This window comes from Sturnira hondurensis, unplaced genomic scaffold (genome assembly GCF_014824575.4).
Source record: "Sturnira hondurensis isolate 20B ecotype Veracruz unplaced genomic scaffold, ASM1482457v3 Scaffold0006849, whole genome shotgun sequence".
NCBI classification, from domain to species: domain Eukaryota; kingdom Metazoa; phylum Chordata; class Mammalia; order Chiroptera; family Phyllostomidae; genus Sturnira; species Sturnira hondurensis.
This window is the reverse complement of record NW_028079480.1, coordinates 3557701-3576396: the sequence shown is the minus strand read 5'-3', so window position 1 is coordinate 3576396 and position 18696 is coordinate 3557701. Positions and strand designations below refer to the sequence as shown.

The 18696-nt window shown below is 51.1% G+C and overlaps 1 protein-coding gene across 32 annotated transcripts in view; it reads right to left on the bottom strand.

The window, feature by feature from the left end:
* The window catches only part of SORBS1 (sorbin and SH3 domain containing 1), a 229659-nt gene that overhangs the window by 90851 nt on the left and 120112 nt on the right, over positions 1 to 18696 (bottom strand). For 10 of the 32 annotated variants that reach the window (XM_037050875.1, XM_037050876.1, XM_037050878.1 and 7 more), the window contains 2 exons: positions 17702 to 17830; positions 8585 to 8697 (listed from right to left, as the gene is read on the bottom strand). In XM_037050875.1, the coding sequence (XP_036906770.1) occupies positions 8585 to 8697; positions 17702 to 17830 (242 nt within the window). Of the gene's footprint in view, positions 1 to 1948; positions 2312 to 8584; positions 8698 to 8816; positions 8844 to 17701; positions 17831 to 18696 lie in introns of all 32 variants that reach the window. The other 22 variants (XM_037050873.1, XM_037050881.1, XM_037050880.1 and 19 more) reach the window with 4 other exon arrangements.

Sequence of the window (18696 nt, the reverse complement as noted above, 5' to 3'; positions counted from 1 at the left end):
CTTACTTTGTTACCTGGGGCCTTGCAGTTCCCAGGCCAACTGAAGGCACCCGGGAAGTCCATACCAGGTTGATCAGTCAGGTTTGAGGAATTGAGTACACTGTCCCAACTAATCTGCCCTGGCACACCCAAAACAAACTCTACATGAGTCCCAAGATCTATACAAGTGACAAAGTACAGGGTGCACAACGAAACTATGCACAATGCATACCAGCCACTAAAAAGAAGACTCGCTTTACATGCTGCTCTAGAGAAACATCCCGCACCCGAGAAAAGAATACCTGTATTCTTCAAAACAAGGGCAGCTTCTAAATTCACCCATAAGTTGAGTTAGGGTGAGCTGAGTGCACCAGGGAACAATCTAGCATTTTCCTCCAACAGCGCGGAGATGTAAAGCTCGAAGCTAGGATAGCCAAGCCCTGGGCCATGTTTGGTGGGGCCTGACCTAACTGCAATGTGCTGCATCTAGAGCTTTGAGAAGAGGTTCCAGCCCAGGATGTCGCCACGCCCAGCTCTACGTCTGAATCTCGCTATAATTTATCGTAAAAGCCCCCTCCACCCCTCCAAAAATTTTCCCTTCTGCTTTCTGCATAAACTCTGCATGAGTGTAATGAGCCATTTGAGCCCATTTTCTAGGCATACCCCTTGAGACAAAGGGATATCAGTGAACGTTTAGCTCCATCAGCCGACTGCATGACCCCGTATCTCAGAATGTGGTCCATGGACCCTCGGTGTCAGAACCCCTAGGATTCACATTACCAAGTGGTCTGAGCCCTAGGCCCCTCCCCAGCCCACTCAGCCAGAATTCTAGGAGCAAAACCTGGAGCTGACAATTCAAGTGAGTTTTCTTGCTGCTCAGATGATCCCATGTACACTGAACTTGAGAATACCACCCAGATAAACTTTGAGAGGAGGGGCTGGGCCTCGTTCAAGGTTGTGCACGGAGAATTTAGAAGAATGCCTAGGACATGGTGGGAACTCAGCGATTGTTAATTAGCCAGTTACCTGTTTGGGGGACTCTGGCCCCCGCTTGTTGGGGCAAGTCCTCAGCAATGTAGCTAACACTAACTGGGTGCTGCTCTCTCTGTGCCCAGGACCGTAACTGAAGCTTTCACATGCTCATCCCACTGCACCCCATATCCCTGAGTGTAGATCCATGCACCCCCATTTTATAGCTCCCACTTAGCTCTTTTCAGTCTCTCAATCCCCAGGGATCCTGAGAAGACAACAGACTGAGTACCCGGATTAAGCTTTTCCCTACAGCACTTGGGCTTTGCCACCTACGCTGGGAACCTGTCCCTCAGGCCATGGGACCTGAAGTGTCAGGACCCTTGAACTTCAGGCCCAATGAGGCGCTGTGTTGCCACCAAGGCCCTGGGAGCCACCAGTCAGGGGCCCCAGCAACGTTTTGCCTTTTAAGGAAACAGCCCTGACATTTGTACAAGGCTTTTTTTATGCCCATCCTCTCAACCACATTCTTCTTTTAACCTAGTCCCTGCCATTGCTGTGTAGAAAAGTTTGTTTGCTAAATCAGCAAACAAACGAGTGACTGACTCTCTTCCCCCCCCCCCCCCCCCNCTCCCTGGTGGAGAAGCTGCTGCTGGCTTTTCCACGAGGTTCTTCAGCTTTCCTCAGCTCTCAGCATTGCCTCTGCTGGCCCATGGCGATCAGTACCAGCAGGAGGCAAGGCCACAGAGGTCATTTTCTCTGAGGGGAAAAAAAGGTCTTTCAGGAGGACGTGCATTTGGGACAGGACAGCGAGGAGAGCCCCAGGGACACACGCGGGAGGCATGCACTCTAGGGACAGCAAACACGGTTCCGGTCGTCACGCAAGCACAGCGGCAGCCAACACTTCCCTCAGGACTTAGTACTTCAGTGAGAAAGGGGTTTTTTACTGCCGGGAGCAGACATTCAGGAAAGCCGTGAGGAAGGGGTCCCAGCGAGCTTACGGTACGTGAAACAGCTCCCGTGAGGTCAGGCTCCGAGACTCGGTGCAGGCCCTCCGGAACTGGGGGGACCAGCGGAGGTGGTGGTGAGAAGGATGGTGGTGTCTGGCTAACGGGGGGGTGGGGGCCAGGAGTGCTGGCCGGCGGGCTGTGGTGGGGCCGCCTCTGCAGATGAGGGGGAATGAAATCATCTAGAGTCGGGAAGGTCAGAGGTGAGCCGGCAGGGGCGGTGGCCGGGACTGGGGGCCCCAGTGGCCCCAGAGATGCTGGAGGTCTGGCAGTGCCTTCTTGCCCTCTGTCGGTATTAACCAGGTAGAGAGGGACAACTATAACCTCAGGCTGGGCTGGGCTGGAGGAAGTGGCATCCTGTGGGAAATAAGGGGGTCATTACGTAAAGGGGTATGGCAGCAGGGAGAAGGAATTCCATATTTAAACAGTTGAGAGTGGACATGCAATGATGCACTCTGAGAACTATTTAATCGGTGCCCTTTCCTCAGAGTGCATGAGACAGTCAGCACTAGCCAGCTGGCCTCCTGACACCCTGTGACACAGAGGGGGCCCCATCCAAGTTTACTTTCCGTCCATCTATTTTTGAATCCTTTTAACACTTTGTGAGAGAGAAAGAGAGACAACAGGCAGGCAGGCTGTGTCTAACCCCCAAAGCCACTTGCAGAGCCTGAAAGCTTGGGAGTAAATACAACTTTTGGGGCACCTTTTTAGAAAACATAAACACACTCTCTCTCACCATAGCGTTAGTCCTTGTATTCCACGCGCTGGCATACTTACATATTGACAGGAAAGAGAGAGAGGGAGACAGAGGAGACTGTGCTGAGATGTTTAGAGAGAGGATTTCGGGATTCAAGCTGCAGCAATAATAACGAGGAAAGGAGGGTAGGGCAGCCCAGAAAATAAACGAGCTCTCCCGTGAGTTTCAAAAGAGATGGAGTAGAAGACACACAAACATTCCTAATTCCTTGCCTTGGCTGGATAACACGGCTGCAAAAGGTAAGGTTCTTTTCTCCTCCGGCTTTCGGGATCAGAGGTACCCCAGGGGCCTAGCACAGGTGGTCCCTCTGCGTCTGGGAACGAAGGCCGAGTCCCCAGGGCGGGACTCTCACCAGGGTTAACAGCATCTTTATGGGAGCCAGAGAATAGCTTGGGAGGGTGAGGAGGAGCAGAGGGTGGCTTCCCCGTGCCGGCTGTGCAGGAGACAATGCTGGGAGCCGGTGCTTGAGTGCCTTTGGCTGGGTCACGTGCAACACGAGAGAGGCTTTCCGATGCCACCGGGCAAATGTTATTGGATAAACATGGTACATATAAGCTGCTGACCTTTTTATCCCCAACTGCCTGATGACGTGGGTTAGAGCTCACATTCCCACTGTACACTGTCCCGGCGGCTGCACAGTGGCGCTGGGGTTGGGATGAAGCACCGGGGAAGGCAGAGCCCAGAAGTGAGGGCCCAGGGCGCACCGCACCCTTGGGAGCTGATCTGGCCGCCAGGGCCACAGCGACAGGCTGCGGGGGTGAGGGGTTCTGCTGGCCAGGGGTGCTGGGTGGGGCGTAAGGCTTTGGTGAGCTCTGGTAGAGCGAGTCCTTGTCGGTACTGTGGAGGGCAGGGGGCTGCCATGCAAAGCGGCCCTCCTTAGGGAGAGGCGGGCGTGGGGGAGAGAGAACCTTTAGTATTGTTTTCAAGACACAATGTCAAGACAGGGAAAAAAGAGAAAGGAGGGGAGATGGAAAGAAGGATGACCATTAGAAATAGCAGCATAACNGGCGTAAGGCTTTGGTGAGCTCTGGTAGAGCGAGTCCTTGTCGGTACTGTGGAGGGCAGGGGGCTGCCATGCAAAGCGGCCCTCCTTAGGGAGAGGCGGGCGTGGGGGAGAGAGAACCTTTAGTATTGTTTTTAAGACACAATGTCAAGACAGGGAAAAAAGAGAAAGGAGGGGAGATGGAAAGAAGGATGACCATTAGAAATAGCAGCATAACATGACCAGAAGAAAAAACAATTCTAGACACATTTTTAAGTAAATCCTCAAATTCGACTCCTCATGGAGTCCGCATTGCTCTTCTGGGTCAGGCCAAAGACTGACTCATACTCACCTGGAGAGGCAGGCCCGACTCTCCCTCACATCCCAGGGAGGCTGAGCTCGGCCCGCAGAGGCCACGCGCTGAGTCAACTTCGACACCAGTCCTGGGTGGACCTGCACCCTTCCAGACCTCCTGACTGAAGACGGGTGCCCAACGGCTAAACGCCAGTGGAAGAAGCCCCAAGCCCCCAATTTTCGACACCTCCCGTCCTCAGAGATTCTTCTTTTATGCCTTTGGCCTTAAAAGCTGAAGTTCAGCAAAACACTCAAGTGTCTTGCATTCTTTTCCCTTAGGAAATGTGGAATTGGAAGAGTCTTCCTTATTTGTGCTCACAGGAGACAGATGTCCTAACTGAGTCACTGTATTTTAGTGCACGATTCCATAAGCATAACAAATTAGAGCTCCCCAAGAAAAGAATGCTGAGGACTTGGAATCTCCATGTGCTCCTTTCTCAGAAGAAACGATCTGATGGAACTAATTATTAGAAGGAAGACAGGCATGAGATTAAACGCATGCAGTCTCCACTTTTTGGTGTGCACAGAACGAAAGGACCAGGCAATGAAGCACTTACTGGGCCTACCAGATTGGACTGTACCAGGTTTATCACACTCCAGCCTGGTCCCCACTCCCACCCAGCTCCCTAAGAGGCACAGAGAATCCTGGAGGGAGGTGGTCAGCCCTAGGGCTCCTGGCATAAATCCAAAGCTCTGGCTCCAGGTTCAGAGCTAGAAAGCTATCATTCACAGAGCATTCCCTCTCCCTCGGCATGACTCCTCCTTGGGTCTCCATGGGACAGAAGGTCAGGAAAGGAGGCACATCTCCAGATTGATCCTCATTTCAATGAGAGCCATCTGTGAACCTGTGGCTCAACTGGAAATTAGACCATAAGATGAGCAAAGTTTATTTTCCTAGTGTTATGACTGAGTGTCTGCATCCCCCAAATTCATAAGCTGAACCCCTAACCCCAAGAAATGAGTTTTAAAGGTGGGGCCTTTGGGAGGCAGTTAGGGTTAGATAAAGCCATGAGGGTGGGGGTCCATGATGTGGCTGGGTCACGTGCAACACGAGAGAGGCTTTCCAATGCCACAGGAAAAGAAAGTGACCAGAGCTCTCTCTCTCTCCACCATGTGAGCACACAGTGAGAAGCCAGCCATCTACGATCCAGGAAGAGAGCCCTCACCAGGAGCCAAATAGGCCGGCACCTTGGTCTTGGACTTCCCAGCCTCCAGAACTGTGAGAAATAAATGCCTATTGTTGAAGCCACACAGCTATGGTTTTCTGTGACAGCAGCGTAAGCCAAGACACCTGGATGCTCTTCACTGGTCCCTCTCCTTAAAGATAGCTCAATTCTAGAAGAAAACCAGAATGTCCACCAAACAGCACAGAGGAGGTGCATTAGAGTTTGGACACTATGTGGCAAATGGGTTGTGACCAAAGACTGGGAGGGTACGAAGGTGTGGACCTATTTTGAGGTTGTTTTTTACTTTCTGTTTTATTTTTTGTGTGGAGTTCAGGTAGCAAGGGGGAAAGGATGTTAGCAAGAGTAAATAAGTGAGAAATAAAAAAGTTTTTTGAGTCTGGATTAGACTATCAACCCAGAAACAGTAAACAACCTATCCCTTAACAAACTCAAGTTTTCAAGTAGCCTGGAAGGAGAAGAAGCTATCTGAGTACGGGGGTTAACCTGACATCTGTCCTTTCCTCAGGGTGCCCGCGACAGTGCCAGTGGAATGTGGCCATAGGTACCAGCCAAAAAGACAGGACGATTGACCCTCTTCAGTAGTAATGAGGATCAAAGCTTCCAGATGCACTCACTTGGTTTCCGGGAACGCAGGCTGGGGGTTGGGGCGTGCTTACAGACTAATTGATGCTCTCTGGAAACAAAACACTTGAACTAACGCACACCAAAGGGACTGGGGGTAAGCTGATAATGGTTATCTAGGGACGTAAGTAAAAGACAATTTTGAATTAGACTCAGATTTACTTTTACTTTGAGCTCCCATGTCCCGCATGTGATTCCTTCTTGTCTAAACATAGAAATCCATTTCAATGGGGTTTTAACTTAATTTGGCTGTGGCTGTATATGGTGCCGCAGCTGCATGACATCAGGCGCGAGCCTTCCCAGGACTTTGACCCTGCAGAGAGGAAGCTTCCCCAGGGCGCTGACCACGCACGCAGAGCCAGAGGGGCTTCTTTTCGTCCTGGGGCTTCATTTGCCCTAAAGGAGGAGCTGGACACACACAGTCCCTTTGCATGGAGGGGGCCACTTTCTGTTTCATGTAAACATTGTAGGAGCCATGTAGACAGTTTGCAACCTCCCAGAGTAAAGGCTGTTAACAAAATTTCATTTCTCTTATTGGAAGGGGAGACAGTGAAAGCATGGGAAGAATCTGATAGGTTCCTAGTTTACACAGTCCTGGAAACTACCGATCCCCCCGTCCACTGGGGACACCGACATGACGACACTCTAGGAGAGGGCAGCCCTGGCTCCCTGTGACTGTCCGAGAGCGGGCAGCAGGTCCAGGCTGGCAGGAGGAAAGGCGGCCTCCACCCCCAACCACGTGCCCCTTGTACCCCAACCCAGTCCTTCAGAGGAAATGCACAAGTACTCAATAAACCTGCAGTAAATAAGCATGTAAAGTAATTTTTCTTTACTTCACCTGCTTTTAAAGTCATGTCTTTTGAAGAGCTGTTTAAGAAGCCAAAAGGAATCAGTGAGCTATCTTTGAGCTAAGGCAATGATAGCGGAAGAGGATGTGCTTTAACATTTGCCTTGAAGGGACCCGCACTGCCTCCTAACCTGGATCAGAGCCAGCTGCCTCCACCCTTGAGGTGGCTGAGAAGGAAGCCCTGCCCCAGGCAGCTCACTCATCATTCGGGGACCATCTGAGCCAGGGAAACCGATGGCAAGCCATTTACTGGACAAGAGGCCTCCCAAGTGCCCGTGTCTCATGAAGAATTCAGGAGGTGCCTTTGCAGCTCCTGGTTCCAACGGGGGCCCTGGGTGCACACGGCCATACCTAAGACGGGCAAGCCATGGAGAGGGCAGGAAGGCTTAGTGGTGCTGCCTACACTGGTGGGCAATTAAGCAACCAACTGTAAGCGTGGGGGGACAGGGGTCTGCAGAGAGGAAGGGGGACTTTATCTCTGACTCCGTTTCACTTCAAGGGGCCAGTGCAATTTTATGTCCTCAGGAACAGGCACCAGAGGATCACTGGAGAAGGAGTGTGGGAAGCAGGAAGGAAATGCAGAGTTCCCGGGCTCCTGGAGAGTTCTGGGAGCACTGTGACAGGAAGTAGGCACAGGGAAGCGGACCACGTGAGGAACACATTCCTGCAACATATTCTGGGCTGCAGAGCTCCCTTTAAAAGAGAGAACTGCTCCGTCCCGTGGCTGTGGCTCCTCCGTGTGAGCGCTCTTCGCGGATGGCCTGAATTAAAACTGGGCTGCTCCTCTCACCAAAAGGGCAAAGTAGCCCCGGGTGGGGGAAGGAAGAAAGACCAGGAAAACAGTCTAGGGGGAAAGGCTCAAGCAAAATGATCCCTGCTCAGGGGGACTTTATCTCTGACTCCGTTTCACTTCAAGGGGCCAGTGCAATTTTATGTCCTCAGGAACAGGCACCAGAGGATCACTGGAGAAGGAGTGTGGGAAGCAGGAAGGAAATGCAGAGTTCCCGGGCTCCTGGAGAGTTCTGGGAGCACTGTGACAGGAAGTAGGCACAGGGAAGCGGACCACGTGAGGAACACATTCCTGCAACATATTCTGGGCTGCAGAGCTCCCTTTAAAAGAGAGAACTGCTCCGTCCCGTGGCTGTGGCTCCTCCGTGTGAGCGCTCTTCGCGGATGGCCTGAATTAAAACTGGGCTGCTCCTCTCACCAAAAGGGCAAAGTAGCCCCGGGGTGGGGGAAGGAAGAAAGACCAGGAAAACAGTCTAGGGGGAAAGGCTCAAGCAAAATGATCCCTGCTCCAAGTTGTACACCTTGGAGGTTTTTTTGAGGGGGGGGGGTTGTTTTTGTTTTTTGTAAGGGAGGCCTAGGTGGTTTAAGCTCCATATACTGCCAACCCCACACTAGCTGCCTGCTCCTGGGACACAGGACGGGGGTCTGGCCACAGCTGACCAAACTTAATCTGAAAAGACAGAGTTGCTGGAACTGGTACAGCCCCTACCACAGCAAATTAGTGGAATAAACCCGAGAGTGCACTCTCCCTTTGAATGTTACACTCTAAAGAGTTTTTAACAGACAAGCTCAGAACTTTTCCCCACTATTCAAAGCCAAATGATTCTCCCTTCCGGAACATTCCCAAACACACTTAAACATGGTCAAACACTGGGCCCATATTTCCCATACCCTGGTGCACACCAGCCTCGCTCTGCCTCTGCTTCCCTCAACCCTAGCCTCTCGAGCTCACTGATTCCTGCAGAGCTTTTTCAGTGCTGGCCACCAGCAAAACTCTGAGCCCAGCCCATCACCCAGCTGAGCAAGCTGGAAGCTTGGACTAAAGCAAAAACACTTAAGAACATCCCCACCCCGCCCTGGAGCACATGCCTACCTGGGGCTTGTCGGAAGGAAGGTGGGGATGCACACTCCTGTAGCCCTTGGCAGCAAGGGAAGAGGGCTGGGTGTTTCCATTGGCATCGGCATTGGAAGAAGGCCTCCACTCATCTGAGATGGAAAAAAGAAAACGAAAAACCCTCACTCCCAAGGAACACTCCCTGGTTCCCCTCTGATTGAAGGGCCCCTGGTGGAAGGCAGGGACAGGAAGAATGCAAGGGAAACCATACCTGCCGAGGGGCTCTCTGACTCCAGAACTATGTGTGGTGCAGAAAGGATGAAAACAAGACAAAAAAGGGGGTGGGGGGAGACAGCAGTGGTTACATTTGCAGGAAACAAGCATGCGCCGCACAGAAAGACGCAAATCCAGCACCCCACTGCCTGACACAAAATGCCCTCAGTCACGATGGCCTAATTACCATAGGAACCCACTCCAAACCATGATGTGCTCACAGGCGCTGACCTTTGCAAACACAAGGCCGGCATTCACAGCAATGAAGAAACAATTGTTCCTTGACATTCTTATTTTACAGACTGAACGGCAACAGAACTTCACTGTCCAGTGCCTCCTCACTAACTCTCGTTCCCCTTCTTCACGCCTGGTGTGGGCTCAGCATGACCCCTCCTCATTAGCAGGCTGGACTAATTAACAGACCCAGGAGAGAGAGAAAGAGATCAGCACTTTTTTCTGTCGGTCTTGGTGCTGGGCTAGCAAGAAAACCTTTCAGCCCAGAGGTATCTGAGGTGGTCAGAACATTTTTTTTTCTCCCGGGCTGCTTTTCTGCTTTCCATTAAACGAGCCACATAAACATTTCAAATCTAATCACCCCTTTCTGTGTTTTCATCACACTAAAAGGCACCCTTGTTTCCCTTCAGTGGGCTATCACCCTGCCCTCCCAGCCACTGCCCGATGCATCTCAGACCCACCTAATGCCACCAGGCAACAGAAAGCACAATGGTTATTAGCTCGCCTGGGAAGGCAGGCAGACCTCAGTTCAAATCCTGACTCCACCAGGGTTTCATTCTGTGTTCCTCAGCGAGTTATAAGCCTCAGTTTCTCCATCTGAAGAATGGGAATAATGGGATGCCTGCTTCATAAGTATTGCTATAAGAATTAAACAGGAGAAACACTTAGCCCAGTGGCTGGCAGAGCTCGGTAAATGTCTGCTCTTACGATCTTCTGCATCCTCTCTTGTCTCCATTCTCTATCCTCCATCTAGCCCAGGGGTCGGCAAGCTTTTTCTATCATGAGCCCAACAGTAAACGTTTTAGGCTCTGTGGCCACATGATCTCCGTGGGGACTACGCAACCCCTCTGTTCCAGCACAAGAGCAGACATAGATGCTCTGTGTGTGAAGGCATGTTCAAACACATCCGATACAACGAATGGCTATATCCCAATACATCTTCACTTATAAACACAAATTTGAATTTCATAGAATTCTCATGTGGCATATAATATTATTCTGACTTCTTTTTCGACCATTCAAAAATGTAANATGAGCCCAACAGTAAACGTTTTAGGCTCTGTGGCCACATGATCTCCGTGGGGACTACGCAACCCCTCTGTTCCAGCACAAGAGCAGACATAGATGCTCTGTGTGTGAAGGCGTGTTCAAACACATCCAATACAACGAATGGCTATATTCCAATACATCTTCACTTATAAACACAAATTTGAATTTCATAGAATTCTCATGTGGCATATAATATTATTCTGACTTCTTTTTCGACCATTCAAAAATGTAAAAGTCATTCATAGTTCATGGGTTGTGCCAAACGGGCATGGCTGCCTCTGGCCCACAGGTCAAGTTTGCCAACCCCTGTTCTCGCCAATGCCTTCACCTCCCTCTCCCTGCGGGCCTCCTCTTGTCCTACCCCGTATAGAGACAGACGGGGGTGATCCGGCAGCTCTCACAGCCCATGGCTCCATTTCAGTGCGTGTCCCTCAAGGACTAGTGAAGGGCCTTCCAGATGTCGAGTTGAGATTTGCAAATGTTTACTGAATACCTTTCTAAGTGCCAGATGCAGTCAGTCACCTCTGCTCCACTTTAGTATTTCATTTAGGCTCACAAGTCTGTGACGTAGGTAATCATTTCATTTCATGGATGAGGAAACAGAAAGGCCAACTGACTTGCCCAAGTCACCAAGCCAGGAAACGACAAAGCAGTCAGCCCATGTCTCCAGAATGACCTACAGTGCTCTGTCCACCATCCACAGCCACCATCGGCCACCAGGCAGAGCCTACTCTTCAGGGAGGTGTTGGGAGCCACAAGGTGGCAGAGCTGCATCGGAATCACAGGGAAGGCTTGTGAGCCGGACTGCTGGGCCTCACCCCCAGGTTTCTCGGTGATAGGAGGTTAGGTCTGAAAATTTGCATTTCTAACACACTCCCAGACGATGCGAAGGCCGGTGATCCACAGCCCACACTCTGAGAACCACTGACACAAGCAATACCTGAAAACATCCTTATTCTGGAAAACTAACTGTATCTCTTCTTCCTGTAAGTCACAGTTTTTACATGTTTCAGGTGCATATTCCTTTAGCAGGTTGTTTGTTACATTTCTGTCCCTCCCTATGGACAGTTCATAGGTGTTTGTCTTCCCTTCCCAGCCACGTAAGTTGGGAAATTTATAGGACTTGGTTTTTATTCATGTCACTGCGCTGGGGAGCTTGTGTGACCAAGGGCAGCTGTTCGTCACTTCCACCTGTAAAATATAACCCTAACTCGATGTACACCTCACAGGGCTGCTGAAGAGCGAGAGATCAGGTGTGTGAAGTGCCCTCTAAGTGACCATTTCCTAAGTGTCTGAGTGACACTCTTTGCTGCATCCGCCCAGAGCCCTGGCCCAGAGATGTCCTCACACCTAACAGGTCCTGAAACAACCAGGTGACATGTGACGATGGTTCTCACTCCTCCCCTGAGTTATTTCTAATTCACCTTTTCTAACAGATCTATTAGATTTACAAATGTACTAGAGTATCAATAGGTGCTGAGTGAGGGACTATTCAACAGAGGGTGTGAGCTTTGTACATGGATTTTGGGACACCTTATTTTGCTTCCTCTTTGGTTCTCAGTTGGGTTGGGCACTCAGGTCATGGACAACCAAGGTGAGTCTGCCCCTCCAAAGGTCTAGGTACCCAAGGGACTACCATGTCAGCCCCAAACCACCGAATTTGAATGCTGACTAGCCTGCGGCAAATGACTTAGCATCATTTCTAAAAGGAAGCTTATCTATCTCTTTTGAGTCATGAGGATCCAATGAAAATGAATAACATAAAGTATGTGCTTAGTAAACAAGGAATCCAAAGCATAAGAACAAAATTTCCCCCGACATTAGAAATAAATGAGAGTTGCCGACTTCTGCCATTTGATAAACGGTTTCAGGAACATAATATCCTTAGAGATCAACCCACTTTTTCTTCTAATTCCAAGTTATTAAAACTGTTCCCCTTACGCTGCCCTTATTAGTTCCCAGGGCCCTTGTAAGCACTCCTCTCTGCCTTTAAAGGGGGGCGGTACGTCTAAGGTTTCATCACCCTTCATCTGTTGCCTAGTCTTCTCAGCCTTGAAGGGTGGTGGCAGCGCAGGGTCACTGTGCGCCTGAAGCCGCATGTGGGATCTTATGCACAGAGCCATCAATTATTAACGCTGGGCAAGGAGACTGTCAAAATGCTTCTTACAATAAACGTCACCTCGAGCTCCTGAGGGGGAAGAGGGCCCTGGAAAGTTGGACCTTAGGTAGGTTCTGCAGCCCTGAAGAGACCCAGGCCTTCCCAGGGGAAGTGGGATTCCTTCGCCTTATCTTTTCCTCCACCTGGTCTTACACGCCACCTTTTCTGGCCTGTGGCCACAGGCCCCTGATAGTTTCCTGTGCCTTATTCGGTGCTAATGTCATTTTGGTCTGTCCTAAATTGTTTTGCTGGTCAGTTTCTTCTTGGAATCTTAGAACAACTTTCTCTGGGAGATATGATGTGTTCTGGTAGAGTGTCCAACAGATGACAGGGGTTAAAAGCGGCTCTGGGAGTGCTTTAAAACTCTCTGTTTATGTTCATTTCTTATTCATGCTGTGCGGTGAAGAACTTAACCTTACCCAAAAAGATGTCTGGCGCTGCCCTCTGCCTTCTGGGAGCTGATTTCCAAAGCCCTGGAATGTCACCCTGATGGGCATGTCCCTGAGTCACACCAACAATGTGCTTTAGGGTGTCGGCCACATGGGCAGTGGGTACTGCCTGCGTGACGGAGTCTCAGTGAAACCTCTGGACACAACGGCTCGGGTGAACTTCCTGCCTAGAACAGTCGGAGCAACTGTGACACGGAAACGGCAGAGCCACCCAGGAGCGGACACTGGGAGCTGGGACTCCCCTCCTGGCTGACCTGGATCTGTAATAAACCATAACTGTGAGCGTAACAGCTTTGCTGAGTTCTCTGAGACCTTCTAGAAGACTGTCGAAACTGAGGTGGCTCGGGGAGTCCCCGAACCTCAGAGCTGGCGCCAGAAGCGAAGGTGTTCTCTTACGGGGGACTTTCCCTCCGTCTCCTCAGTTGGCTCCAGCTCTCACACATGGGCTCGTAAGAAGGCCCCCGCATTAATGGGGGTAGCAAGTGTCTTTCACTGGCCCAACGTTAGTTTTCTCATGACATCTTCTCTGCTGCTGCCATTTCTGGGGAGTAAACGTGAGACCCCACCTAGAACAAGTGAGGTGATTGCAGGCCCACGGGCCTCTACATCCAAAGCGAACGTGGTCCTCCAGAACCAGACAGGAAGAGTGGAGCCAACTGGCGCAGAGTTAACGAAATGTAAGGGTTGAACTGGGTTTTGGCTTGTGAGTCAACACACAGGCACTGATGGTCTTCAGGCTACACTAGACAGGAAGCTTGGTATTGCACCCACCACCATTCCAGGCGCCCTGTTTCCTCTGGAGTGAAAACACCTGACCTGGGGACATGGGTGGAGTCACTCTGAACCGACAGGCCAACACCCAGACCTGGCCAGGCAATGGTATCAGGAAACAGGGATAAGGTACCACCTCTCCCAGGGGCAGAGAGTCAGCACTAAGATTACTGCACTAAATCCTTTCCAAATGGTTCTATTCCGAAAATTAAAGTCTACAGTCAGAGATTAGAAGCTGGTCCGAAAAGTGTGGCCAGGGATGCAGAGGCAAGCTACCACATGACAGCAAGAGTCTGGACAGAGAGTTTAAACCAGGCAGCTCCAAAAGCTCCATCTGCCGCTGAACCTCTGAGAGCAGCTCCGCCCTCCCTGTGTTCATGTGGTTGCAGGTGGCTACCAGATGCATATCGAGACTCCAAATTTCCAAATGCCTATTAGAAACTTCCTCCCAGAAGTCCTTTCCTTGCCAAAAAAAATGCAACATGTCAAAAAAAAAGGAATTCACCATTCCTTCACCTTCCCTCACGTCCACCAGTGCCAGCCGCTCTCCTGGTCAGCACAGAGCCCGCCCTCTGAGCTCCTGAGGCACGCTGCGCTGAGCCCTGCCATTTCCCTCTCCTGAGTCCATGCAGCCTTGGCCCCTGGTCTTCATTCCTGACGCCAGGCCCTCGGGGCCTCTGACTGAAAGTATGGGAGGCCTTTAGAGGACCTCCTTGTCTGCAGTTACTAGAATGGTTACCATGAAAGATCACCTGCTGTCTGCCTGGCTCTGTGTTTAATGTTGATATGAAAGAGCTCACTGAATCCCCAAAACTCTATTAACATCATCCCTGTTTTCTAAGTGAGAAAATTGACACTCTCTAAGGCTGAGCAACTTGCTGATATCACAAAGATGGTAGCGGCAGAGCGGAGCCTTGATAGAGGACTACACGACTCAGGAACGAGGACACGTCTCCCAGGATGAGAGGGTTGGAGACAGGGGGTGTCTCTGAAATGTGGGTGTCAGAGGTCCATTTAAGGGAAGAAATCAGGACACCATGTGGGAAACTGGAGCTTCCAGTCTACAGGCAACTTGGAGACCTGTAGGAATGGAAGAAGGTGGTAAAGGCAGGGAGCAAGGCAGGGGCAGGGCAGACAGAGTGGACGGGGAACAGATGCTGGCCCGATGATGGGGGGAGGCAGGACACCCTCTGACACCAGCTGTCTGCGCAGAGAGTGGGAAGTGGGAAGACTCACTGCCTCACACTTGGGCCCCCAGTCCAGGCGGGGCATGGCTGCCTGACAGGACTGCTGAACACTGTCTTCACCAGGAAGGTCTGGGCCCAACGGTGACCAGGACAGGACTGGAGACTGGTGCGGCCAGGAAGATTTCATACAGCAGCCCTGATGGAGGGGGCAGGCAGGGATGAGCGGGGGCCAGGGAGCCACGAGGACACAGCCAGAGTGAAGAGCCAGAAGGATGCTGCTGGTCAATGAGCACTAGGGTACGAGGACAAGATACTGAAGGTCCGACCTCTAGAGTCACATCCCTGGAACCTCCCCCCAGTGTCAACTCACTCCAGCCTCTTGCGTCCCCTTACTGGGCATGGGGCTTTTTCCCCTCTACACAAACCAAGCTTGCTCCTTTGGAACTAGAATATCTTGGAAGCCATCTTACTCAAGTCCCTCATACTTCGTATGTGCCTACAACGTGTCAGTCAGCCATGGTCAGAAAGCACAGGGTGGACTTGCCTGGCTCTGCTGCTGCAACGAGCTGCCTTCCATCCTCACCTGATGCTCCCAGAATTACTCTCCCTTCTCCTCCCTTTTCACCACTTCTCACCGCAATTCCCTGGACGCACTTAGTGTCTGGCACCGAGATGATGCTGCACGAATGTCTGAATGAATAATCTGGATCCAGTGATCTCAAGTTACAGGATGAAAATCATCCATTAAGGTTAACTTATTGGAAGGTGTGAATGACTGATTGTTATCCCCTAATTATTCAGAATATTGGTGTGTTTAAACATGATTTTTTCACACAAATTACAGCATTTCCCAACTCCTGGGACACTTGGGCTGTGGAGAGCCCTCTCCAGAGAGCCTGAAACTTATAAGATATAGCATGATTTGGGGGCAGAGAGAACTTCCTAAAGTGCCTCAAATAACTGCACAGGACTGTAGCAAAAGCCTACTACAGACCGCAGGATAAAGGAGCATTTACATTCTGATAGTGCCACAATATGCCCACCAGAGGGCGCTCAAGGCCCCCTCTCCTCCCATCTTTTCATTCACCACCAGAGAAAGGAACAGGTGACTGACAGGTCATTTTATTGAGCCAGTGGGCTGTTCGATGGTTTTTCTCTTTAACGATGGTTTTTCTCTTTAACCGTCACTTGGGATTCTCTCTCCCTCAAACATCCTCCAGCTTGGCAGCTGGATATTCCCAGTTAGACCTGGAGAACAGTTAGATGGTTTTAGGAAGAAATTACTTTGCCTTCACTGCTTGGCCCCACCGTTCCTGGAGATGAACGTGGCAAACAGCAGTGGGGCAAGAAGGAGGTGTGGGCCCAGAAATCTAGGGCCCAGAAGCAACTTACGAGTTTCAGTGCTGGAGGCCGCTCACTTCTTCCCTGAGCTGAGGCGGAAAGCTCTCCACAGGGACTGGCATGACCAGAATGGGGCTTGTGCTCAAACCCCAGCCTGGCTCATCCTTGGTCACCTCCCTGGGCACCTGTTACAGGTGGCTGGCACAGGAAGGAAGTCCGTTCCCAGGGCGCTGGGCACTGACCATCACTACCCCATACAATTCCCTTCTCACAGCACACTGCTCCCCACTGTACCGACAAGCTTTCACTCCCAACTCACTTTCCTCTCTGGTCCCTAGGGAGCAGTCGGACATCCCGATTCCTCTTCTCCCTGTATTGCCTTCCTTCCAGAAAGCAACTCCCATACTCTACAGCAGTAGCTCTCAAATGTGGTCCTCGGACCAGCAGCGTCAGTATGACCTGGGAACCTGTCCGAAATGCAAAACCTCAGACGCCACCCCCAGGCCCATAAGAAGAAATCATAAATTCTGAAGCTCTAACCTGGGGGCCCAGCAACCTGTGTTTTTACTGCAGGTGATTCTGATGCAGCTCAAGTGTGAGAACCATGCACTGTCCTACAGAGCAGAGAGGGGCTGCCCCACCCTGTACTAGCAGAGCCTGGGGAACCTCTAAGTCAGTGTTGCCCAGCTCCCGGGGCACGTGGGCTGTGGAGCGCCCTCTCCAGAGAGGATGAAATAATCAGATCTTCCAAAATTAGAGAGCACTTTCAAATGAGCTTGGAAACCATCTTGCCCAAGTCCCTCAGACTTTAAATGTGTTTCAAAGGCGTGACTTACCCAAGGCAGTGCACTGGGACCCCATGCCTGACTCTGCTGGTGCAACAAATGCAGCTCACTCCAGATGTGGTGCAAAACACTTGCTGAATTTCATCCTCACAGTAATGCTGTGAGGCAGGTGCAGTTATTGACCCCATTCTACCCATGAGGTTACTAGGGCTGAGAGACTAAATACCTCAGCCAAGGTTGCACAGCCAACAGGTAGTGAAGGACTTGAACACAGATCTATCAGGTTCCAAAGTCCCAGATGTAAACTTTAACACCATGCTCTAGATGCCCACACTTCCCAAGGGATGAGTCAGGGTGGGCAGGTGGGTTTCAGGTGGACTTCTTTCACCTCCCTTTGCTCCTGGTTTGCACTGGCCTCAGAACTGCACGTTGATCCCGTTTCCTCGGCTGCCAGGTCATTCCCGCAGGCTGAGCCTGCCCCACCTCCACTTTCCTGGGAGCCAGGTCAGCTAGCTGCCTGCACTTCTCAGTGTCCCCTGGTGGCTTCCCAGCCCCAGCCCTTCCTGGCCCTCAGAGACACCTAACCACTAGCCCATCACCCGGCTCCCTCCTCACACCCCCAAGCCATCTTTGTGTTCACCATCACAGTCTGCAAGGCCACCAGCTCTGTAACAAAGTTGCTGCTCGTCTGTTCAGTCAAAAGCTAAAATAAAATGGTGGTTGCTGCTGTGCCTTTGCCTGGATCAAGTGAGTACCTGTCAGTTCAGGGCATCGATTGCCACCCATCACAGATGGAACAAGGAGCTGACTGACCCAGGGGCCCCTGGGAGAATCAAGAAGCAGCTGATGAATCCATGCCCTTCCCATGTGGCTTTGACCACCTGCCCCTGGCTGCAGGGGTAGCGCACCTGGTTTGCTTTCATGTTGTGGGGTTTCCTGAGGGCTCACAGGGCTACTGCTTGGGGTCTCCCTGTAGGAGGACGAGGCCCGGAGAGTCACGGCTCCCTTCCCAGTGCAGACTTTTGTAGGGTCCATATCTGAAAAGGAAACATCCAAAAGAGAGCACTGAATCCAAGGCTCCTAATGAATTGAGCAACAGTCAGCTAGCAACTTGTTAAAGCTGGGGAATGAGATGAACCTGGTTAGAGCCACGCACAGTCTTATGGTGAATGCAAATGAATCTGTGGGTGGTGGAGAGGAACGAACTGTGTTTTCAGAGGTTTGCCGCCCATCACAAGGTTAGGGAAAACGGAGGCCACTGTGAGTTCTGAGTAAATGTACGAGTTATACTATCAGCTGAAAACATTTCAAAATGAAAGTGGGTTTATTTCTTTTATTAAATGAGGTTTAGCTTGTTGAGCAGGCGTCTGACCAATTAGTAAGGCACAGTTCAAGACAGGACTTGGGAAAGACTTCTCAGGCTTTCAGACGAGCTGTCTTATAGAAGACCAGGCTGGCAACATCGGAATTAGGTGGTTCTCCGCAGAGAAGCAGTGCTTCCCGCACTTCTCCGATGGGAGAGGGAAGAGAAAGTCTATCAGCAAGTCAAAGCCACAGGAACACCGAGGCAGGACATGCTGCCTGGGGAGAGGGCACGTGGGGGAGAGAGCCTCACATGCCAGACTTAATGAGGAAAAGTCACACCAAAGAGAACGACCAGAAACACTACACCCTTCCACGAACAGCGTTCACTGCACCCCCAGTGGAGCCGTCCCTGGGTCCCAACCTCTCCTGCAGTTGACAATGGCCTAATAACAGACCCAGGTCACCTTTCGGAATTCCACTGAGAAGGATTTCAAAATAGGCTCCAAAAGAGCTGGGTGCTCATCCTTCAGGAAAAATCAGTCACAGGAGGCAAGAAACTGATGCAGACCACACAGTCCTGGAAGGCTAAACGTGCTAA